The sequence below is a fragment of the Coenobita brevimanus genome, chromosome 30 (assembly GCF_032717465.1).
Source record: "Coenobita brevimanus isolate Jiangsu-jjx chromosome 30, ASM3271746v2, whole genome shotgun sequence".
Lineage (NCBI taxonomy): Eukaryota > Metazoa > Arthropoda > Malacostraca > Decapoda > Coenobitidae > Coenobita > Coenobita brevimanus.
In genome coordinates, this window is record NC_136983.1 from 2,273,960 (window position 1) to 2,300,570 (window position 26,611).

Here is a 26,611-nt window from a genome sequence, read left to right on the forward strand (position 1 = left end):
TTATAGAAGAGGCTGCTGGACTGTCTGTGGTTGTGAGTATATTGGGAAGTTGGGTGGGTGCTGGTCAGGTGGGAGGCTGGCAGCAGGTGGTGGCATGGTGGCAGGTGGGGGCATGTTCGGGTGCGTTGTGGGTGGGCCGCCAGGGGGGAACTGAGCACCAGCTGGGAACTGTCCATACCCGGGCATCATGTTGCCTCCCATGTTGGCATCATGACTGTAAAGAAAGTATATGGTTAGTATGAGGGAGTAGAAGGGAATACCATCAGCCCTGGATGGAATCCTGTATACTGTAACACCAATGAAGTGAAGTGTGGCTCTAAGCCTGGTAACTAGAAGCAAAACTCAGCCATAAGCTGGTAGACTCAAAGTCCAAACTGAGAATTCACGCTGTCACAAAATATTATTACACATCTCAGACTTCTCTTTTCCCAACAGTTATCTGCAACCAGTGGGAAGTAATTTGCCTGTTCTGGCACTTGGTTTGACACCCAGTCTATGGAAAATGGGCGTATCATGGTCAATGACAATATGGAGATTACTTATGAGGATGCATGTTGATCTGATTTTTTGATTAATAGTTTACATGCATCTAAGGGTGGCCCTCATTATATATATCCAGGCTATGTACCTAAATGTTACAACTTTTTCCATATATTTGGCACTGGACACTGCAAAACATGAAAAGTAAGTTTGTTGTTATCAAGTAAACTTTAAGTGCCAATATTTCTATAATTTACACACATGCATACTTGGCGTACATGCTCGTTACATCAAATCCACATGCCAACTACATTACATTACCTGTTAGGCTGCATCTGGTGGAAGTCTGATGGCTGTGTAAGGGGAGGGGGTGGCATGGTATGGTTGGGGGGCTGTGCAGGGGGGACCATACCAGGCTGCTGGGGGGGCTGGGACGGACCTGGGGCACTGGTGGGGGGCATGCCAGGTGGGGGGAAGTGCCCCGGTGGCCCCATGAATGGTGGGAACTGACCCGGAGGTCCATACATCTGGAATAAATAGATGATCAACAAATACTCAACCAAGGCACTTTCAATGATTCTGGGATTTAACATTTGGTAATATATCTGTCCATCATGAATGCTAAGCTACAAAACACATCAACACCAGAATATACTGCTAGTCATGAAAAAGTATAGCCCTAGCATTTCTACTTCTGGGCCAAGTTAAAGTGAAAGAACTGAAAGAACTATAATTATTATGATGGTAATAATGGCAATGACTGGCCTGGCGGTCTAGAGAGTCACAGCCCTCTGACTCAATGTGGCCCATAAGGTTTAACTCCAAAAGCTGGTTGGGGTTTCTTGCTCAAACACTGCTGCTAAAGGATGAGCAACAGGCAACTCTTTTGTAGCTGTCTGGAATGTAAAGCCTATCCCCATGTTCCTACACTCCTGCCGGAAGTGCAAGACTGGATGGATGGATGGAGGGAGGGATGGAAGGATGGATGGATGGAAGGATGGATGGATGGAAGGATGGATGGATGGATGGGGGGATGGATGGATGGGGGGATGGATGGATGGATGGATGGATGGATGGATGGATAGAAGGATGGATGGATGGAAGGATGGATGGATGGGGGGATGGATGGATGGATGGATGGATGGATGGGGGGATGGATGGATGGAGGGAGGGAGGGATGGATAGCTGGCTGGCTGGCTGTCCTGACCTGATGTGGGGGCATGCCTGGGGTGGGGCCAGGGGCGGGAGGGTATCCATGGGGAGGCATCTGGTGGGGTTGAGGTGCTGGTGTGGCTTTGGCTGGCCCAGGGTAGCCATATCCAGGCAGACCAGCAGGTGGTAACTCTCGCATCAGCTGTTTATGATGATGAATGAAAAATAAATAAAATAATAAAAAAATAAACAAAAAGCATGTGTCAGTGTACCAATTTAGAAACAGCTTAAGAACACCCACCTGACCAGCAATGATTCCTACACACTTTTCCAAAATGACATTATTTAGTTAAAAAAAAAAAAAAATGAGTAACAGCCTGAAAATGAAGAGTAAACAGCAGAATAAGAAGAATGTGACAATGCATCAACTTAACTGATAGAGCACGAAACCATTCAACAGATCGTTAATGTGCATACCTGTTCCACACGTAAAGACAGCATGACGTTAAAAAAACATAATGAATCTGAACAAGGCGGTGTATGAGATAGAATACTGGGCATGTGTGAATGTATCTATTTAATGTTAATCCTCACAAATGATTGACAGATGATAACTGCATTTTATTAACAAGTGTAAGAGTGGAAAAATGCAAAGGAGTACAAGCCAGAAAACAACGCATGTGTATATGTACTAGTGAAAGCATCCAAAATATCAGTATCAATGCCAATAACTTTCCTGAACAAAAATGTCATTACATCAAACAGGAGTAAGTCTGTACAAAGGGAAAGAGTACAAGTCAGAATACAGAGCACACATGAGCATACTAACCTGGTGATAGAGCGCCAGAGCATCCACCAGACCGGTACTGATGCGGGCCAACTGTGCATGTTGACGATCTATCTGTTCCAGCTCTGCGTCTATGGTTGGGGCCATTGCATTCACTTGTTCTGACGGGTGACATGTTACATTAAATTATCATCATTATAGGTAGGAGATGGCTGGTTATCATCATCCCTGGGAGGCACACACTAAAGCAATGAGTGGCATCCTCCCGGCACAAAAAGCAGGGGGTAGTGAACAGTCTCATCATTCTATGGTGTAACAAACTTCAAAGGAAGATGAAAGAGGTTAGTTCACAGTAGGATAAAAGGAAACTCAAAGGTGACACATATCTCCGGTGCATTTTATTTTTATTTTTTTTTCCTGCTGGGGGATATTGATTGCTGCTTTTGTTTACACTACCATGGAAGCAGTGCGGGGCTCAAACCCAGGTAGCTGCCACTAAACTACATTCCCAGGTGGGGAACTCAACTGCATTTACACTACCAAATTCTGGGCTGAGACTACAGCACATACATATCTCTTGATACAACTACCATCCATTTCCTGGGGCATTTTCTTTTCCTAAGTAAGAAAGAAGGAACCAAAGGTCAGGAGCCTGCGAGACTGCTCCCCCCAAGACAAAACAAAAACAAGATAACAGAGAGCCAAATTCAAGATCTGTTCATTTCAAGATGCCTTTACACACTGCGTTAGGATGACTGGAGATCAGAGGCAGTAGGAAATACAGACAGAGGGAGACAGTTCCAGAGTTGACCTCCTGCATGTGTGAAGGACCTGAAGTAATGGTTAAACTACTGCATTAGACAGTTGGACAGAAGAAGATGAGAGTTTATTGCTAGATGGGTGCTATGCACCTGAGGTAGTGGTGGAGGGATGTAAGCAGACAGTTCAGAGGAGCAGTGACCACGGAAGTAGTGATGGAAAAGAGATAAGATGCAACAGTGCGGAGAAGAGACAAGAGGTTGAGGGGAGCCCGTAAGAGGAGGGGAGTTCATCATCCAATCCTGTATTGCCGCATGAGCAGCGTAGACGCCCAAGGCTAGGTAAGTTTGTCACAACATTTACGATGACAGTGACCAGCCTCACTCATCCGAGTAGCATTACGTGAGCAATAAGCCCCAACCAATGCTTGGATATAAATCTGCACAGGCTCAATCTGATTAGAGCACCTTAATTACCCACTAAACCACCAGGTGTCAGTGTGATTATATGGTTACCACCCAGTGTTGTAAATGGTTTCTTGGTGTACAGGAAACCATTTGGTTTGTCACTCAGTGTAGAGTTACCCGGAGACAGAATGAAGAAGAAAGAAAGAAGGAAAGAAAGACAGAGGAGCAAGGAAGGAAAGAAGGATGAGAGGAAAGGGTAGTCACCCAAGAGGAGCACTACATCGAGTGAGTGGATGGTGCGCACCCCCACCTACCAACCAAGGTTAGTTTTTGCATTAGTCAAAGGATATGAGAAAGGAATGCATACTTTCATGCCAGAAAGAATAACCTTCGTAATGTGCATGGCACACCCAGATGGCTCTCGGCCATGGAAGCAATAATCACTCCAGCGAAAATCAAATAAGCACTGTCCAAGGGCCTCCCAATCAGCAGCTCCGAAGTGCCACAGCCACTACTTCTTGGAAGGGTTCACAGGCCATACTGGGGAATAGGACAGGTTAAGGTGATGAGGTTGTGATCGGAGGAGAACAACGGAGAGAAAAGATTAACAGCGTAAGCAGAGGGACTTGGGGTAAGGATGAGGTCAAGTTTGTTGAAACTCTCCAAGGCAGTCAAGGATATGGGTAGGGTGCTGTACAAGCTGCTCTAGGTCATTAAGGATACAAAAGTTGTAGGTTTGTTCACCAGGTGGATCAGTGAAAGGAAAGGAGAACCAAAGGTGGTGGTGAACACTGAAATCACCTAAAATGGAGATTTCTGAGAAAGGAGATACTGACAGGATGTTTTCCATCTTAGAAACAAGATAGTCAAGGAATTTTCCACAGTCAGTAGAATTAGGGGATAAGTAAACAGCACAGATATATTTAGTCAAAGAATGACAAGACGGCCAAAGCCAGAGAATAGAGAATTCAGGAGTTTCAAGTTCAGGAACATGAGAGCGAGATATGTCGTTGTGTACATATACTCAACAGCCACCTTTGGCTTTGAAATAAGTACCAATTAGTGAACGCAGAAGGATACAAAGAAGGGTTTGCTCTCATTTGTCTTAGACAGCTGAGTCTCAGTGGTCTTGTTATCCTTAGATGACAGCCAGCCCTGGAGAAGGAAAACTCTGAATTCAAACATAAGGCCCTAGGTATGAGTTGGTGACAATAGTGGCATGCAGCCATTAAAACAGATGCCCAGGCAACTTGTTGGTGCCTCACTGGTGGTGACAGAATTGCATGGCAACCTAAAATCACTGATAGCTGCCACCAACAGGTGAAAAATGGCTTACACAAGCACGCACTACCATGGCCTTAAAAAACATACATGTACCTGTATCATAATTTTTATTACATCCATCATACAAATCTTTACTGGTGCTTCTTATCTAAGCTACTCAGTCTAGATATTTAAACGTAGGGTGATCAATTGTTTGCATGTAAGCAGCATTACTGGAACATGACCAACCAACCCTATCGACCACCAAGAATAAACCCATAAAGGCCATATCCAGATAGAGTTCCATAATCCACTAGACTGCCCAGTCTCCTTTTGCTGGCTGTGTGGTTATCAACCAGTGTAAAAAACACTTTCTTGGATTACAGCCAACCATCTGGATTTGTCACTCACTTTTCAGTCACCAGTACATAGTTTTACACCGAGTGAGTGGACGGCAGGTGTTGCCAGCTATACATAACTACTTTTATTATTATCACGATATTCTCCAAACTAAATTTATAGGCAAAGGTAGAGAAACTTGGGTGCAGTGTGAGTGAGTTGACTGACCTTCCAGTGTTGCCAGTTCAGCTGGGTCCGGTCGCATGCCGGTGGGGTCAGCTTCATGAAGGACGTGTAGGAGGCGATCAATCTTTGCCTCATCTACCTCCCCGGTCACCTCCTCACCCGGCTCTGCACCACCACCACCCTCCACCTCCGTCACCTCAACACACTCAGAGAATGACACTCTCTTCCCTCCTTCTGACCCTGCCAAAACACATCAACACATTAATCATCACAATTATACTCCACGCTGTTGTACTGTAAAGTACTACAGTACACTCAACAACTGGTTCATGATGTGCACAGTATGAGAGTTATCATCCATGAACACTGCATAATATAAATAATTTATTTAAAGGATGAACCATAAAGGGACAGAATACAATATACCACTGACAAAATATATAAATCAGTGAACTTTCAGCTCTTACACAGGGATATGCATAGAAAATAAATATATAAATAAATAAATATAGGAGAGGAGGGGTCAAGAACTCCATTTCTTTTGGTCCTGTCTTCCCACAGTATTTAGGTATTACATGAAATATGATAAGTTAAGAGGTTTCCTTTAGAATAACTGACATTGTGAGGTTAAAAGTTGCAGTGAAAAGTTGTGCTCCAGCCCTGGGGGGGGGGGGGGATAGAAACAGCATTTTACTCAAGACAACGAAACTCTTGCCAAAAGAAAGCACAAAATAATGTGCCAACTGGCCATCGATTCCTGTGAGAGTGAATACACAATACAATACAGCAAACTGTCAGTGAAACATGTAGCAAATCCTCCTCCATTCAAGGCTAGCAAGGGATTGTATCAGTCTTTCATAAAATGGCAGAGGCTGCACAATGGTTCATACATCTTAGTTAATTTGAATATGCTGGCTGCATTTGACTTTCAGGGATTTATGAATGTTCCCAACTAACCTCAATGTAGCACCTGAACAAGTGTCATTATTATTATTATTATTTTTGTAATGGATAAACCTCGACTGATTTAGAAAATTAATCAGGCATAAAAATCTTACCACCACTGTCTCATTTGCACGGACATGATCAGCTGATCATATTCTGACATGTGCACTACTGTGCTGCTTAGATATGTTCGTTTAGATCCATCCATCATCCAATCCTACATTGCCCCATGAGGAGCGTAGGAGCCCGGGGCTAGGCAGTTGGTCCCGACATTTAAGATGAAAGCGAAAAACATAAAGAATAAAAAACTGTTTTATGTTTTCACTGTTATATGTCTGGGGTATTAATGAATATCAAGTACAACTGCTGTGTACATTATCTTCAGTGCTGATGATCTAGAATGATTACTGGATTTGTTGTGGATATGACAATGATTAGGTGGATGTGCAGTGCTTCCCTGAGTGCGAGGCCTGGGGGGGTTAGGTTTACGATGGAAGAGTTAAGCGGTAGGATGGGACTGGAGTGTATTGGTGTTGTGATGAGGAGAGGTAGATTGAGATGGTTTGGGCATGTAGAAAAGATGAGGAATGATAATTGGATGCAGAAAGCGAGATGTGTTAACATGAGGGGTAGGGTTGCACGAGGTACGGTAGACTAAAAAAGACCTATCATGCTTCCTCTTAAGCAATCCCCAAACTGAGTTGCATAATACTGTACTAATTATAATGAACTCACTTGGTTGCTCTGACTCAGTGTTGAGGTCAAGTGTGACAAAGTTAGCTGGAAAGAGTCCCTCACCACGATGGTTGTTGCCCTTCCACCAGTTGGGGTCACTGTTGTCCTGCACCAACACTGCAGCAACCACAAAAAAACATTACTACCACATGTCTCATTCTGAAGTCAGCTGCGTTGTATCCTCTTCCTCCACATCCTTGTTCTCCTCGTCGTCATCCTCCTCCTCCTCCTCCTCCTCATCATCATCATCATCATCATCATTATCATCATCATCATCACAATTTGATACTAATAAATGGTGTGGGTAGCAATCAGTTACAAGAATAGAAAAATACTGAAGTGAGTTATAATACAAACAACTACTGTGCATCTACCTTAACCTAATGGAGAGTTTTATCCTTATTTATTTCCTGTACCCTGATGGTAGAGTAAGAATGCTTCAGCTCAACATCCTTTCCACAGCATATCTTCGTGGCAAGCACTGTGTTTTAGTGTTAATCTCTTATCACAGCTTAGCATTCAAGATGGAGATATGGCAATTTCAAGTCAAGTTAAAGTGAAAAGACCATAGTATCAGTAAGCCAAAGAATGATAAATGTACCAAGACTGAATTTAGGATGATGTTCACTCTGCTACTCCAATGCATAAGCTGGATAACTATAATTACAAGTAATTTACATTCACTCTGCTACTCCAATGCATAAGCTGGATAACTATAATTACAAGTAATTTACAGTCACATCTCAGCTATTCACTCTACCACACTAACAGTTGATATGGTTGAGTAAGGAATCCCTCACCAGAACCAATAAATATTTAAATGTCGTTCCATATATATATGGATGAGGTGATGAAACAAGTAATAAGAAAAGTAATGGAAAGAGGGATGGAGTTGGTAATGAATGGTGATGGATGGAATATCTCAAATTTGTTGTATGATGAAGATGCAGTACTACTTGCAAATACCAGACAAGAACTTGGTAGACTAGTGCAGAGTTTTGCTGATGGCTGTGAGCGTCGTGCCTTGAGAGTGAATGCAGAAAAGAGTAAAGTGATTGTACTCGAGAGAGAAGGTGACTCCCAGTGTGATGTCACAGTGAATGGGGAGAGACTGGAATTGGTGAGAGAGAGTTCAAATACCTGGGTACAGTGATATAAAAGAGAGGAAAATGTGCAACAGAAAAGGAAAGTACAGTGACAAGGAATTAAAATAACTGGTGCTACGAAGGCCTTGATAAGAAAGCGAGGCTTCAGTGTTGCAGAAAGCGAGGCTTCAGTGTTGCACCGGTGCGAGGCTTACATGAAAGTGTTAGTGCCAACTTTAACATATGGATGTGAGACTATGGTGTGGCATGAAGATGAAAAGTCAAGACTAAGAGCAGTGGAGATGGGACTGCTGAGGAATGTATGTGGAGTACAGAGAGTGGATGGGATACAAAATAATGTGATTTGTGAATGATGCTGAGTGAGGAAGTCTGTGGACACCCGAATCGAAGAGAATATACTGTGATGGTACAGTCACGTGGTGAGAATGGATAACATCAGAGTGGTGAAAATGGGTAAATCTGAGCAAATTTGACGGAGGAAGGAGGTGAGGCAGGCCAAGGAGAAGGTGGAGGGATATGGTGGATCAGTGTGTGAGGAAGAAAGGTAAGGAAGTTGGTGAGGCTAAGGGACTGACAAGAGATCGAGCTGGTTGGATGAATGTTGTGAGAAGTGCGTGATCAGGGACTTGGCACACCCTTTTAACGTCCCAGCGTTCTGACTGACTCTACCGGATAGGTTTGTGTGAAGCTACAGAATGTGGTGAAAGTTTTTTAGTGTATCAGACAGAGCCAGGATTCTGGGGACTTGAATGATGAGTGAATGGAATTGTGGCCCATTGGACTGGGCAAACTTGGGCTGTCTGGCAGCTGCTACTCCTCACCCTGCCCTAGGATGGGAAAGGAGGTCTGGATGATGATGATTAAAGAATCAATTTTGGTGTTCATGTATGGTGACAAGACAGCTGAAAAATGATGGTGTAAGCAAATTAACCACCATCCCTGCTCACTCACTTTCTCTCTGTCTCACACACATGCATGCATACATGCAAGCACGCACCCATGCACTCACCCATCACCTTAAAATATATGCTAGCAATGAAAAGATCAGAAAATAGTTGCAGATCATTGTCCTAAATCTTCCCCATTTTATCTCTACACTTCACACTGGATATCTGTCCATCACCACTCATCACTATGCTTCATACAACTCCACACCAACCTGCCTCAAATAGTCACTTACAAGCCAGATATATTTCAGAAGGTATTGCAACTTTTTCATTACAATCTGTACTGTAAATTACGGTTTAAGAATGTGGTATCACAGTCTTATGAATATTAATGGACCTTACTGGGCAATTTTTCTGAAATTTAAAATGGATTTCATAGCAAAATGAATGTTGTAAAAGTGACATATTGAAGGCCTACTGTACTTCATTCCATTATTCCATTTAAATCTCAGCTTCTACTAACAAATATATATATTACAGGGCTCTTGCTAACTGCTGATAGTTGAGCACCATTTGGCTCTTAAGGTTTCAGATTTATGAGCCATATAAATTTTTAGTAGCCAAACTGACTACGATCCGAAATAATTTACGAGCAGTAAATATAAGTATTTATTTACACAATGTGATGATTAGAATCATATAATGAGGTTTTAAACATTCACAATGGCGACAAGGAAAGACTTAATATAGTCCATCACAACGTGCTTTGAGATCTACTTATTTTGTAGTTTCCTGGGTTTTGAAGTGGATGTATTTTCCCCTCGCCAAAAGGCGACTTGCATGTAAAATTTGTTTGCCAAAGGGAAAAAATACACGCATTTGCGAGCTGTGGCTCGCCAAACAAGAGCCCTGTATTATCATTAAGCTTATATCCTGCTATGGTGTCCCTCCCTCTCATTTACATCTATTTACATATCCCTTGCATTACTCCATACATGGTGCTTGAAACACTCCACTTCAATCTCATTCTGCCATTTTCTGTTATGAAGCTTATATTATACTATGATGTCACTCCCTCCCATTTATTTTTACCTTCCATTCATTCATCCCTTATACCACTCAAGGACACAGACTTTCAAATATTCCACTCCATCATACCATTTCACTCCTCCAATTTCTCCCTCTCTTACATCATCCTATGATATCCTTCCTCAAACAATCCACTCTATTGTTCCCAAACAACTCCAGGGGCCATACCTATTTCTCCTGCCTTGAAGGTGAGTTCGTTATCCTCAGCTGCCTCAAAGTCGTAAAGTGCCCGAGCCTTCAAAGCCTCCTTGGGTTGTGAGTTGGCTGATGAGCTGCCTAAGGAGGAGTCACCGTCGGAGGAGAGTGCAGCCGCCGCGGAGGAGTACAGACTAGAGGACGTGGAGGAGCGGGCTCCCTGGGTGGAGTGAGACCCACCTCCACCACCAGAGTTCTCCTGAAGAGACAGTTGTATGGCACGTGCTATATCATCCTCCTCTTGCTTACTGTTCACAACATTCGGGTCATTGCTGAATTCTGCCGATTTCTTACCCTGCAAACATCAACGGCATTATAACCTGACAAATATTTCTAACTTGTTTTAGGCCTGTTGATGATCAAATATAGTCAGATCAAAAGATGATGAGGCAGGTAGTACAGTATAGCATTATCTGACATGGCTTTGGCTGAATTATGATATATATTTAAGTGATTACTGTACTATTGTTAATCTGTTGCTACAACCCAGCATTAGAGATAGAGAGATGGCAATTTTAGGGTGTTAGATTAAAAAGAGCACATTTAAGAGAAAAATAATAGAAAAGGGCCACCTGCTTCATGTTGTAGCAGGCCAGTAGATTGGTGGACCAGTTGACAGTGATCAAGAAGGTATATTCTTTAATAAACTGTAAGTATCCCTGCTTGTCGTACGAGGCGACTAAAAGGGTTGGTGGTGGGTTAGTGCCCCACCCCGTAAAAAGAACTAACTAAAAAAGCGAATAAAGCGCCTCGGACCTGGACGGACCATACATTGACGACTAAGGAACGGACAAAGGACATGCTGAGGGTGGGAACATGGAATGTGAGAGGAGTGAATGATGAAGTGAAAGAGAGAGAGAGATTGTTCAGGTGCTTGAGGATGCAAAAGTGGATATATGTGGATTGACTGAAACTAAATGGAAAGGTGAAAGGGTGAGAGAATGGGAATATGGTGTAGGTATATGTGCGGGAGTCAGTGAGAATGAGAGGGCAAAAGAGGGAGTATGTCTGATGATAAGCAAGAAGTGGAAGGAGAATATAAGAGAGTATGGAACAGTGGGTGCAAGGATTGTATGGGTGAGGATGAAAGTAGGTATACAAGCATGGGCGATTGTGTGTGTGTATGCTCCAACAGAGGATCGAGTGGCAAGAGTGAAAGATGAGTTTTGGGCGAGAGTAGAAACATGTATGGACAAGTTTGAGAGGAGCGAGAGAGTGCTGTTGATTGGAGACATGAATGACAAAGTTGGGAATGTACGAGTGGACGGAGTGGTTGGTCAGTGGGGTGTGCCAGCTGAAGTAGATGGGAATGGTAGTGCTTTGGTGGACATCTGTGCTGGTAAGGGGTTGGCAATAGCCAACACCTACTTTCGTCATAAGATGATCCACCGGTATACATGGAGAGTAATGAGGAGGATGGATGGTGAACTTGTTGAACGAAAGGCAATGATAGACTACGTGTGTGTGGATGAGCGAATGAGAAGACAAGTGTTGGATGCAAGAGTGTGGAGAGGGTGGGGGAATGGAGTCTCGGACCATCACTTAGTGATGGCCAAGTTGGAGCTGCAAAGAAAGTGGTTGAGGAGACGAAGGGGAAGACAGGAGGAAGCAGCTCCTGTGAGAAGAGTGGAGAAACTGCAAGATAGTGAGAAAATGACAGAGTATAAGAGCATAGTGGAAGAAAGATTGGGAAGCTATGAGCTAGAGCAGATGGAAGGGGTGGAAGACGTATGTAAGATATTCACGGAAGAGATAGGCGCAGCGTGTGAGGCGGTTTGTGGAGTGAGGAGGAGATGCAAGGGTGTGCAAGGGACAGCATGGTGGAATGATGAGGTGAAACGAGCTGTAGAACAAAAGAAGAAGGCATATGGTGAATGGTTGGCGAGTAGAGGTAGGGGAGAAGATGAGAGAGAGAAGAGAGAGGTATATGTGAGCAGGAGAAGGGAGGTTAAGAGACTGGTGAAGGAAAGTAAGAAGAAAGTGGATGAAGAGTTTGGGAGGAATCAGAGTGTGAAATGGAGGGAGAGTAAGAAATTGTTTTGGAAGGAGGTAAAGAAAGTAAGGCAGTGTGAAAGGGGAAATAGTAGGGGAGTGAAAGATAAGAATAATAGATTGTTGGTGGAGAAGAGAGAGAAATTGAGGAGATGGAAGGAGCACTTTGAGGATTTGTTGAATGTTGAGAGTGAGAGCAGTGTGAGTATAAGTGGTTGGGGAATGGCTGGGAGAAGAAGAGATGAGAGGAGGGAGGAAGAGATCAGTAGGGCGGAAGTAGAGGAAGCGATGAAGAGGATTAAGCTGGGAAAGGCCCAAGGAATTGATGGAGTGTGTGGTGAAATGCTTAGGTATGGGGGTGAGATTGTTGTGGAGTGGATATGGAAGTTGTGTAGATTGGCTTGGGAAGAGGGAAAGGTTCCAGAGGACTGGAAATCAGGTATAATTGTTCCTCTGTACAAAGGAAAAGGGGAGAGAGAAGTATGTGGTAACCATAGGGGTATTTGCCTTCTTAGTGTGACTGGTAAAATATATGGTAGAATAGTCATTGATAGGGTTAGGCATATGACAGAGGAGCTAGTTGGAGAAGAACAAGGGGGATTTAGGAAGGGAAAAGGGTGTGTAGATCAGATATTTGTTCTAAGATGTTTAGTGGAGAAGTATCTAGAGAAGGGAAGGAAAGTGTATGCTGCCTTCATGGACTTGGAGAAAGCTTATGACAGAATAGATAGGCAAGGTATGTGGAAGGTATTAAGAATATATGGAGTGGAGGGGAAATTGCTGAGTGCTGTGAAGAGTATGTACGAGGGAGCTAGGGCTACGGTGCGAGTGGATGGTGAGCTGAGTGAGTTCTTTGATCTCAATGTGGGACTGAAACAGGGGTGTGTGATGTCTCCATGGCTGTTTAATATATATATGGATGGGGTTGTAAAGGAGATGCAAGGTAGGGCAGTGGATGTGGGGCTGGCCCTAATGAATGAGGGTGAGATTTGGAAGCTTCCGGTGTTGCTGTTTGCTGATGATACAGTATTGTTGAGTGAAGATGAATGGGAGTTGCAAGGTTTGGTGAATGAATTTGGGACAGTGTGTAGGAGGAGGAAGCTGAAAGTTAATGTAAACAAAAGTAAAGTTATGGTGTTTGAGAGGAATGAAGTCACAGAGTGTGCAGTGAGGTTGGATGGTGAGGATATGGAGAATGTGAGTGCATTCAAGTACTTGGGTAGTGTGATGAGTAAGGATGGAACTTTGGGGGATGAAGTACGTGAAAGGGTACAGCAGGGAAGAAAGGTTGTTGGTACACTGAAAGCCGTGATGAGAAATAGGGAGGTGAGTATGGAAGTTAAGAAGTCACTGCATGATGGTATTGTGATCCCTACCCTGACGTATGGAAGCGAGGCGTGGACCTTGCAAGAGGGGAACAAGTCAAGAGTGAGAGCAGTGGAAATGAGTTACTTGAGAGGAGCATGTGGAGTGACGTGGAGGGACAGGTTGACGAATGAAGAAGTGAAGGAACGTTGTGGGGTAGATGTGGATGTGATTGAAAAGATTAGGAGAAATACACTGAGGTGGTTTGGACATGTGGAGAGAATGGAGAATGAAAGACTGACTAAGAGGGTGTATGTAGGTGAGGTGGAGGGAGGGAGAGGGAGGGGTAGACCGAGGATGAGGTGGAGGGATGGAGTTGAGAGATATATGAGGGAGGGGGGGTTGAGTTGGGGGGAGGGTAGTCAATTGGTGGGTGACAGAGTGACTTGGAGGCGTTTTGTCTGCGGCCACCCTTTGCGCGATTAGGGCGTCGGGCTATAGATAGATAGATAGAAGTATTTATATTACCAGTGTTGCTTTTAATGTCTTTCTATGGGGCTGACTAGTTTGTCACTTAGCATTGGGAGGGAGACAGAACGCATCTCCACCATTTCCTGAGTATCATCATCATCATCATCACATTATCATTTTACTGTCACCTTATTAGGCTACTTCACCATCATCATCAAATGCATAAATAGCAGGGAAGATGGGGAAGAAGAATGACATGAGGTAACAGCATTCAAATTGTCAGTACCACATGTAAATAATACCTACCACTGTGCTGGGTTCTTACTATACATCTTGTGTACAGGTATTAACATCAATACAAAAATTAATTTAAATGCACTTACTCTGTTACAGGATTATTCAGTTGTTAAGCTATTGGCTTCCATATGCAGTTGTTTTCCATACACTTACCAGTAGACAGTGACTGAAAATTGTACTCCATGAGGAGTACAAACCAGCCTTGTTATCCTATATGATCCACTGCTATCCGATCAACTGCTTAAATCATTTCAGTTATTTAACATCCCCTATCACTGCCCGATTAGTTATCATTTGCTTACATGACTGGTCTGATCCCCCTAACGAGCCTCAGCAGTATGGTACCATTGACATGCAAGCCAACAGCCATTTTATCTAACTGAAGATGGTTTACAGTGTTAACACATGTAAAACTGTTTTGAGTCATCTGAACAAGCTTGGCTTCTCGCACTAGCCCTTTGAACTCAGTCACTTTCACATGTGTTCCTCCCGTGCAATCTTCTCTCTATGCATCGTGTTACATCTGCAGTTTTCACATCATGTCACTGGTCAGCCATTCCAATCATTACTGTGCAGCGTAAGAGATTGAACAACAGTACGACTGAGTGGTGTTTGGGCTAAAGCAGCAAGTGAAGCGAAATGACTAAAAGCTTAGTGGTCGTGCAATCTTTTCTCTCAGACTGAATTGTATTACATTCACATCTCTTGTCTTGTCATTGCTCAGCATCACAATCATTACTGTGCAGTATCAATGACTGAACAATAATGATGTCTGGTATTGGAGCTGAAGTGGCAAAAGAGGTTTAATGAAGTTATATGGTAAAAATTTAGTGATCAAATTTACCAAGTGTGGTACTACTGGTAACTAAGACCAAGCAGCCAAGAAACAACCTGTCTCAGGATGTTAAGTTAAACACTGTGAAGCCCCACAAGGAAGGGCAAGATGCCAATGCTACTGCATGTGCTCTACATCTTCCACAGTCAACTGTGTTGATTATGGTAATGAACGCCAATGTCTTGCTGGATGGAGGGGACCAAGTGTCCTCCCTGACTGTTAAGAGGCTGATGACAGCACATGGGCCTGTGATCAAGGAGATGGAGGGGATCCCTCTAATCTAGATAAAGGACTAGAATCAACATGACATGTCCGGGGCTCCCTCTAAGCTTGATAAAGGACTAGAATCAACATGACGTGTCCCTGTAAGCTTTGCTAGTGAGCAACAAGGCCCTCTCACTAAGGGAGGACGTAAGGGTGAAGATCGGGCGGTGAAAGTGCAGTAAAGGCAAGTTTCATGGCCAGCGTTCAGTGGTTTGCACATATCAAGGCCTATGCTGGCCTGCATTTCCTACATGACTGGAGAGGCAAGCAATGCTGATTGAGAGTCTCAAGCAGTGCATCAAAGACAGAGAGTCCAGCAACAAGCAGGAGCTCAACTTTGATGAGATGGGCTTCTTTGGGAAGTGGGTGTCTCCTAAAACTATCACTGCCTGAAAGAAGACTGCATCTGGATATAAGGCTGCAAAAGACTGCCTTACTCTCCTGCTGGGGAGCAATGCCAAGAGAGATTTAGAATTCAAGCCTCTCATTGTCTATACTGTGGAAAATCCCAGGGTACTCAAGGGCTACAAGAAAGAGGTCCTGAAAGTAATGTGGATATCCAACACAAAAGCTTGACTGACCACATCGCTGTGCCACAGCTGTATGGAAGGCTAACTTTCACCAACCCTTTGGGACCAGGAATCGAAGCACAACCTGGTGAACTGATTTCTCCTCACCGTGGACAATGCCCTGAGTCATCTTAAGGCCATGGACGACTGGGTGAAAAGCATAAAGGTGGTGTTTTTGCCTCCAAACACCACATTGTTGATCCGGCCAATGGGCCTGGGGGTGGTTGTAATGCTTAAAGCTTACTATCTAAGCCAAATAATGCAACAACTCCTGTGTGCCTCGCATGGAGAAGCCAAGCTCATCATCTAGGAATTATGGCATGGGTAAAATATCTTGAACACTTTGACATCATCATCACTGCCTGAGATGAGGTGAAACGTCCATGATGAATTGTGATATGGAGCAAAATCTAGCCGAAGCTGGATTCCTCTCAGTCTCCGAGGCCTGCCAAGACATCCTGAGGTTTTCACATGAGGCAGGCTCTGTTGAGATGGATGACAAGGATGTTGAGGAAGTGCTTAAGAGTCACCAGGAGAGTTAAGCAATAAAGATTTGATGATCCTGGAACAGTAGTGGGCATATATAGAAGGTTCAGAGGAAAAGGAATCACTCTGGATGGCCCATGTCATCAAGACCTCACCCTGATGCAGGAGTGACACACAAAGCAGCCAAGAGTGGCAATGGTGTCCCCTTAATTGAAAAGGGTCTCTGCTCCAACTGGGAGACGTATGCAACAACAAAGACAGCTGCCAGGCATATGGGGATCACCACCATTGCCCATTCAAGGCCATCAACAAGCATGGCATTGGAGGAACAAGAGTAGAGGCAGTTACATAAAGGAACAAGAGCAGAGGTCATAAGGAACAGAAGGCCATCAAATGGAGGAACAGGAGTAGAGGTAATCAAATGGAGGAACAGGAGTAGAGGTAATCAAATGGAGGAACAAGAGGAGAGGCAATCAAATGAAGGAACAAAAGCAGAGGCCATAAATTGGTGGGATGGGCAGAGATCATCTGGCATATCTCAGCATCTCTCTGCCTCACCAATCTCAGCGCCACCTGCCTCACCCATTTTTGCGCCGTCTGCCCGACCTGCTTGTTTTTTCTCTCACCCTTGCTTGCCAGATGTACCTGTCCTTGAGGATGGTGAGTGAGTGCCCTGAGATACCAGCTGTCCCCTAGCCTTGGGGGGACCTATGATGACATGGACTTGACAAGGAACCAGTTTAGGTGATGTGGAAACTTATTTCTTGAGTTATATTTGGTGGTTAACCATTGGCCTGGAATGATTCCTCACTGAAACCCATATTACAATATGTTTGAATACAATCAATTATTATTCAGTTGGTCTTCCAGGAATGCAACCCAACTATATATTAAGACTGGCTTGTTTATTTCTAATCCATGAAGGGTAATTGTGATTTTAGTTATTCATAATACACTGGTATTTCTGGTAACCTGACCTCACAGTGTTAAAGGGATTAGTGTATAAAGATAGTGCTGTATCTTTTATAAAGGCTCCAACAAGGTTTCATCCATTGGCCTTGGTCACCCAGTGGTGGCTCTCCATGCTGCTTGATCTCTGGCAGCCTCCCTATCCAGTCCCTTAATGCCGAGGTCACACACTATGACCTCATCCCACGTCTTCTTTGACCGTTCCTCGCAACCTTACTTTTGACATTCCCATCTCTCACCCTCCACACCCAACTGTTGTCTTCCATACTCTCATAATGCCCAAACCATCTCAATCTACTTCTCCTCATCACAACAATAATACACTGCAGTCCCATTCTTCCTCTCAACTCTTCAATCATATTCCTTGCCCCCAAGCTTGCATTAAGGACATACTACGGGTACACATCCATTCAATAATTGTTATTTCTGTATGTCTGAGCCCACAAATATCCTCTTCCTTTGCTTCCTAGGCCTGACTACCATGCAGCACTACACTCTTCACACATATATCATACAAAGATCCCTTAGCATGGGGAAAGAGCCCTCTCAATGTTAGGAAAGGCAACAGTTAAAACACTACAAATCATCATTATATTTATCATCTAAACCTTTATTGTCCCACCAGATGCATGAAGACCTGGAGCTACTGCATATTACTCTATCCACACATTTAAGGTGCATGACCAGTTGTTACTTATCTGAGTGACATTATGCAATTATCCCAACCATGCCTCAGATTTAAAACTCTTACAGGACTCATCCAGTGTAAGTGTTGTAACTCACTGAGCTACCAGGTATCCACCACTATAATAATACAATAAATATCGACAACGTTACCAACATTATAGTGATCAATATACCAACTATACCATACACACAGAGAAATTATCATCTCTGAAATTTTGTTTCCTCTTGGGAATCTCCGGACAGGTAATGGCTATGACAGAACCACCTCCAGGCTGCTTCCTCACACAGCCCCCCCTCCCCCATCTCTCTAACACTCCTCTTCCTCTCATTAATATATAGATCCACTCTCTTCTTCCATACCACATTAAATTTTCCTTCACCAAACATTACCCTCAATCTCACTTTCACCAACTTTCTTTGGCATCCTACTTAAGTGTATTCTATGTTCATACCATCTCAACATATTAGTTTTTATCCACTCAGTAATTCTACATCTTATTCCTACTGGAGAGAGAGAGAGAGAGAGAGAGAGAGAGAGAGAGAGAGAGAGAGAGAGAGAGAGAAATAGATAAAAATTGGATGAAAACAGGAAAGGAAAAATCATCCTGACCTTATTTTTTTCCTTAAGCATGAGTGAAGTAATATCCAGAAAACAAGGAAAGAAAATATGAAAGTGGGATCAGAAGAAAAACCATATTATGGTAAAATATAGCATTGCAGAGTTTTGGCAGATTCTTTTAATTAACTTGCTGGCAAAAATTCAGACCATACTCCACGACATCCAAGTGAGGGAAAAGATGCAAGGATGGTGGAGATGGTGCTGGTGGTGATGAGAACATTAATGATTATGATGACAATGGCAATGATGGCTCCTCTCTCACCGGTGCTGCTTCCTGTGTGACGTTGAAGTCATAACCTTCGTGCTTGAGCCGAGTGTAGAGTGATGGCACAAGGCTGAGCTGTGGGTCGCCCTTGAATTCCCCTTCTGCCCACTTCTTCAGACTCTCTCTTAGTCGCTCTGATACCTGAATGAATAAAATGGCGAATATTAAAGCTGGATCAAGAGGGTCTCTCTCTCTTATCTTTCTCTCAATGAAAAATGAGGATAAGTGTTTTGTAGGCATAGTAAGCAACCTCCCCTCTTTCTCTCTCTCTCTCTCCTGTGTGTGTATACACACAAAAGAGGGTACTAGTGAGTAGTCATCATTTAAAAGATGCTTTGAAGCCAGAAGTTTTTTTTTTTTTTTTTCCCTCTCTCTCTGGTTTTGAACCCCACAATTATTAACTAAAAGCACTTCTCTTGTCTCACAAGAAGCTGGTTCACTTTAGGTGGCACTTGGCTTATGAATATAGTGTCCAGTATTTCTTTGGCTGGCTTTTAGTGTGATTTTTTATTTATTTATTTATTTTTTTTGTTAAGTTCAGATTCTTCTTGGTTACGGTTTTTGTCACCATTTCTCTTCCGCCATTTCTACTGTCTGAGTCATTTGTGATCTGTTATGCCTTCCCTGCACTGTTTTAGTCATGAGGTGTGATGCTATTGTTACACCTCACTGAAGTCTGTTGGTTGTTGTTTAAGATGTACAGTACATTACACTTCATGGCTAAATCTGTGCAAGAATGGCACAACAGATCACAAGTAACACTACATTATTACAAACAACAACCAAATGACTTAAGAGTAACCATATGCCAACAAACTGAAGGTGTTAATGAGGGAGACATTGTACATACTTTGTGGTGGGTGCGTGTGCTGGTCAGGTGTTTCTTCAGCTCCTGCTCAAAGTCTCGGCTTGCAACTTCCAGCAGGAATTTCCTTCCACAGTTATTGATGCATGCGTCAAGCAACTGTTGGGTAAATCATAACAATGAATTTTGAAAATGGTGTACTGATTTATAGTACTCTGGGTACAGTACCTCCCGAACATTTCAGTAGTCCATAGATATTTTATGGCAAATGGGTTTATGAACTTTTTTTTTTTCCCTCTCACCTCTTCATATCTACATGTCCTTCCTATAATGTACAATACTAATCCTTCTGGTACACATTTTTTTTTTTGCCATTAGGCACACAATCAATTAATGAAAACTCCTTATTATGCTTCCTTACTACCTATAAAGCTGATCTGCTAATGTTCCCCAATTTCAAGTTCCGTACAGTATTAACAGAGATCCATTCCTGCAAGCTGTGAATACTCTTCACGGACCTACAATTACTCCTCACAGCCCTCCATTTTCTCTGAAACTCAATGATGATAATTCAGTATACATCTAGTCATTATGTTAGACTAATACAAAATAATAAACTTTAAAAAATACTGAAATAATGAGGGTAAAGTAGCTTTGCATTGTGTGATTTGCAGATAAGGCAAGAGACTGTAAAACAGAAGACTACATGCAGTACCAGAAAAACGGTGGTACAGTAATCCTGAAATATCATAATGCTTTACATAATATAGTATCATATTTGGGACTTTTATTATACTGTATGCATAATCAAGCTCCTTTCACTAAAACTGAGTTAAGAAACAAGCATATTATTATAGTTGTGTGTGTGTGTGTGTGTGTGTGTGTGTGTGTGTGTGTGTGTGTAATTCACCGGGTAGGTCAGGATCACTTGATGGTCGTGATTGTCAGCTTTTACCCTCCCGGAAGGGAGCTGAGAGCTCATATAGTCCGATCTAAGGGCAAAGCTGTGTGTGTGTGTGTGTGTGTGTCTGTGTGTGTGTGTGTGTGTGTACAGCAGCTGCAATGATGTGGTGAAGTACTGGATGAGGCAATTCCCATGGTAGAATGCAAATGCCTTGTACCACCCTGGTTAACCACTACAGTTCAGAAGCTCTATTAACCTGAGTAACACTGTCTTTAAAAAAACAGTAATATAGTGCAACCTCCAATACCCTAACATCCAATTTCCAAAAACTTCCACAAAATAATTTTTCATGCTGTAGGAGGGTGTTGATATCATCTATCCTAAGACAGTCAATGTATATTGGGAGACAAAGTTTATTTGTGGACATGCATTACAACAAATGACATACTACTAATACAAGGTACTGGAATTTCACTGCAAATACTGTTCAAGGTACTGTTGGCTGTTCTTTTACATGATTTTCTTATATTTATGATTATGGGTCTACTTTACAAAATATTCAATTTTCCTTAGTCTTTGGACACATGCATTTTGGATTTGGAGAGTTTGTACTGTATAATAAATATGGTAGCAGGCAATCATAATGAAGTGGTTAACTGAGCAAACACAATGGGTCATATTCTTGTCAGTTTAACCCATAGGCTGCAGCGGTCCTAAACATTTTCTATGTCTGTGGTGAGGGAAGACTGGTAAAAAAAAAAAAAAAAAAAAAAAAAAAAAAAAAGTTTTCATTATGTGTTGCGAACCACTTATCCCTAAACAAACATATTATTCTGACAAAGTTTACACTCCACACTGACGATTCACGACCCACTCATCAAGCATAAGCACGCAATAGGCATGAGAAATGACCAAAAAGTTCACAATATTGCACAGGGCTCTTCCAGAATGTATACAGGAGTCTACTGTTCAGCATTTCCGCAATGCTATTCGCAGCCGAGGGGTTAAAGAACATATTAAAACCTGTTCTCTGGTGTGTTATCTTAAACAGTACACATCAGTACTGTTTTATCCTATTTATAGTTTCATAATACTATACTCATATAGACTGCATAAATATTACTGACAAGAATATTACCTACTTGTATGCAGAAACAAACTGGCAAGGAAGAAGTACTAGAGAGCTTTCTGAGTTGACAAGAATACAGACCAATGACAACTTCAGATCACAACAACTTACTGTAATAGCCTGCAGAACAACCCTGGGATTCTCTGAGTTGAGTCGTTTAACAATGGACTTAAGGCAGTCTCTAGATCCGGTGGTACTCTCCTTCACGCGGTCACAAATGTCCATAATCTGGCCCCAGTCCTCACTTGTGTTCTTCTCACTTGTTGCCCGTTCTGAGGGGATACAGACACAGTTTTATTTACCTGTGTTAATACAGTACTGTAAATATTTGTTCTCAATCCTTGTCATTCATTCCTCATTCTAAGTGGATACAAGGATATTTAGGTTATCATCAACATCGTTTTCTAACCCTCTTTCCACAGTAATAATTGGGGTAGGTAGAACCCTGAAAAGAAAGCAGGAGAGGATAAATTAAAGGTACTGATAGAGTCCCCAGCACAGGGATTATTATTATTATTTTTCAGACATTATTTTCACCATTTGGTGATTATGCAGGTACTGGTATTCTTCCCACACAAATATATTCACCAGTGTTCCCCATATGGTGCAGCTTTAGATCTGAAAAGTACAAAACATTCTTGAAGGCCAGGATCAAGTGCACTGAATGAAATATTTGGTGTTGCTGTTAGTTCTGAAAAGAATCATGTACCGGTACAGTAGGTACTGGTACAAGAATATGCTGTCAGTGAATAATAAATGTCATTTACTCTTCATAATGAAGAAAAATCTATCTATCTATATACCTAGGCTGCTTCCCCCAAGGAAAGGGAGGTAGGCTAGACAGGACGACACATTCCCCATTTACTTATCCACGCAAACACATTCATTCGCATCTTAGCCCCAAAGGGTAGAACGGACAGATCCTCATCGCACCACACCGCACAAGGGTCAATTGCGCAATGCAATCAGTGACATCTGCAGCAGGGCCCGACAGCAGAGTTGGTTTAACCCCTGCCACATCATAACAGACCCATCCCCTTACCCGCACCTGACCTGACTAGCTGATCAGACCAAATGTGGGTGAATATCCCCTCAGGGCTACGTCATCACTTATTCATTCACAATTTCTCTCCATTTATTTCTGTCACGCACAGCCACTCTTCCTTGCTCAACAGACATTCCTCTCGCATCCAGCGCTTTCTTCACACTGTCCATCCATCCTATTCGTGGTCTTCCTCTCAGCCTTACACCTCTCACATCAGATCTAGTTATCTTTTTTACCAATCGCTCACTATCCATTCCCTCCATATGCCCAAACCATCGCAACACCCTCTGCTCAACTCTACTAGCCATCTCCCGAACAACTCCAGTTCTCCTTCGCACTTCATCAATTTGCACTCAATCCATATGCGTCACTCCACACATACTCCTCAGACACTTCATCTCCATTACATTCAAACTTTTCCTCTCTGCTACACCCAAATTCCATGTTTCAGCCCCATATAACGCAGTCGGTACCACAACACCCTCATACAGCCTTCTCTTTACATCCATTCTAAGTGAACAACATCTAAACACTCTTTTCATTCCTCCCAGCACCTTTCCTACTTCAATTATTCTAAACTTCACTTCTGCATCTATTCTTCCATCCACAGCAACATGTGACCCTAGATATTTAAAACACTCTACCTCCTTGAGCAACTCGCCATTCAAAACTATATTCATCCCCCTACCAACCTTGTGCACTTCATCACTTTACTCTTATTCTCATTTACTTTCAATTTCCTCTTTTCACACGAACTGAGTTGACTATTACTATGGCTCCTATGCAAGTACATTACCGGTATACGATATTGTGTGCAGAGGCAGGGATTTAACTCGTTCATTCCAAGTACAGTACATCATTTTTGTTTTTTCCATTTCTTACTACTACTAGATATTATTTCAGCTTAGGAGAGCTCTCTGGATGTGAAGCGGTTAATAAAAGCTGTTACTAACCCCTATAGTTTAAAAAGTTTAACCTAAGCTTAATAAAATTGTCTGGAGAGGGCAAAAATAAGCCAAATACAGTATTATGCACCCTGACAGACAGGATTAAATGTTGCCCTTGGTTGAACTCTTATCAAACCATTAAGCTAATAGTAACATCTTCAGCAAGATTCATGAGGGGGTTGAAGGGTTTTGGGAGTTAGTACTATACAGCACTGAATCGTTCATAAATTCCACTTACTGGTAATTGAACAGACTTTGGCTTTATTTGTATGGATATTTGGAAGCTTAATGTACTACAGCAGTTACACGGCAAAAGATGCGATATTTTAGAACTCACCCCAGGTATTACAAGGGGTGCCTGTGTAAGTTTTGAAGCAAGACATCAGAATCATGGTTGTGGTAGCCATGCAGCAAGTGAAAAAACATCATCACGAAAGATGTTATGTATGTTGAGGTGACCTACTCATAATAAATAATCATACATGTGTGTTCTGCCACAAAGCCAGTCTTCACAAGTCTAGCTTGCATGTAGGCTAAATACTACAGCACTTTAAGTGAGACATGGTTTTGGTTCATTTAAAAGGTTAAAAGCACAAGTAGCAATCACTTCACCCATTAAAACACAGGCGTTAATTCTTACCATTAAATGAATTAACACAAAATAAGGACACTGTTTCTTTTTGACCCTAAGTATCACAGATCTATTAAAAAAAAAAAAAAAAAAAAAAAAAAATGGTGCCTCTATATTATATGTTGCCCACAAAGTTGATGTCAAAGCTTTCCAATTCCTTGTCCTGGCCATACAGAAAGATATCTGGATTGCTGAAACAGTTGTTGAACTTCATTCCACAAATGATCACCAACACAGCATTTAACAAGTGGGGGCTTGCAGTTACTTCTGTCCATCTGTGATACCTCCTTCAATCCATGACACATTATATACTGTACATACCTTTATTCAGACAGAATATTCCAAATTTTATTTTCAGTATTTTGGTACAAAATAATTATGCAGTATATAGGCTATACATCAGTCTGGACACACTTGGCAACAGATAGACAGGTAAAGGGTGAGGCATTTTTTCATCTGATTGCCAGTCAAGAGATACATTGACAGGGGTAACCTTTGAGGAGGCACAGAACCACTCATTTTGCAATTCTCTTCCATTTTTTCTTTAACTTAACTCTTCATAGGTTTCTTTGAGTATTTTCTGAGTGCATTTTCTAGTTTTCAATGTTTTTTATTTCTTTAAAAAGTGGAGATAAGCAATTAAAATGCGGTACTTGTCCGGTCAATTTACAATCCTAAGTGGTGCCAAAGACAAATGGATATTTACAATCCCAAGTGGTGCCAAAGACAAATGGATGCCATCTTGTGGCAGGTGAATACAGACGGATGCCATCATAGAATGACATTTTTAAACAAAATTATCATTATCAGTGGTAACTCTTACAGAGACACAGGATCATCTCTTTAATAAAAGGCTGGGTTAAGTTACAAAAATTTAGGTTAGGTTTTGATAAACAGACACTGACAAGGGTAATTTTGAAAAAAAAGAAAAAAAAAAAAAAGAAGACAAAAAAAAAAGGGCACTCTAAGATGGCAACCATCTGGCTTTGCGCACCACACGATGGCACCTGTTTGTCTTTGGCACCATTAGGATCTGTTAACAACACACTTTTGAAATGCTTTTCACTACTTTTAAAAAAACTAAAACACACTGAAACTTAGAAATGCAATCAGAATATATTAAAAGGCTCATGAAGAGTTAAGGCGAAGAAAAAACTGAAGAAAACTGCAAAATAAGATGGTCCTACATCTCCTTAAAGGTTGCCTTATCAGTGCCTATTTATCCAAACTTACACTAAACTATTGTAACTTAACAAAATTTATCCTAACAATCTACTTTATACTTGCATAATCTGACTTATCCTAACCTAACTTTTCCCCTATTTAATCATATATTCCTTGTTTACTGATAGACCTTCTTCATACTCAAAACTGACTTCTGTACAGCTTTACAGAAACACTTAATAAATTCAGAGGAGGGTAAAATTTTTCTTACTTTAAAAGATGCTCCTGTCTCCATAAAGATTACCCTGACAGGTGTTACAGAAACTGATAAATAGTAAAATAAACTAAAAAATATAAGTATGCAATTAAATAACGAGGCCCCCTTTACGTAACCAGATAACCATCCTTGAAATAAAATGGCAAATACACATACACAAGAACACAGACAGAAAAACAAATATACACATGAAATGACTAATGGATATATAAATGCCTTCAAAACATCTGACAGCCAGCCGTGACTCACAACCTTGACGTCACAATCATTCACACGGAAGTACTGGCTTAATAACATTACATTTCGCTACCAATCCTGCACAACAGCCATACACTCACGCACATACGATTACCAGCGGGGATACCCCTTCCATGCTCAATCGCAATAGCAACATCCTTTTGTAGATCAGAGAAAGGCGGAAATTGGCATAACAAGGCTTTCTCGAACTTTCTTTTGCTACTTGTGATTTCAAAAGCATTAACTCCTTACAAGAACGATGAAACTCACCGACAAACTGGTCGAAGGGCGAGCTGGTTGAAAATATACCCATCTTTGGCCACGGTTGTAAAAATTATCCCGAGTTTCAGAGGATTTGTTATGATCAAGTGACTAGTTGTGGC

The 26,611-nt window shown here is 42.0% G+C and overlaps 1 protein-coding gene across 1 annotated transcript; it reads right to left on the bottom strand.

The window, feature by feature from the left end:
* Window positions 1-26,611, bottom strand: Stam (signal transducing adaptor molecule). The gene is made up of 11 exons (XM_080268896.1): window positions 26,499-26,611; window positions 22,039-22,199; window positions 19,940-20,053; window positions 19,087-19,230; window positions 10,304-10,625; window positions 7,054-7,170; window positions 5,416-5,613; window positions 2,462-2,580; window positions 1,688-1,834; window positions 802-1,007; window positions 1-214 (listed from the first exon to the last, which is right to left on the bottom strand). The coding sequence occupies exons 1-11, from the start codon at window positions 26,539-26,541 to the stop codon at window positions 1-3; spliced, it is 1,785 nt and encodes a 594-aa protein (XP_080125022.1). The 5' UTR covers window positions 26,542-26,611.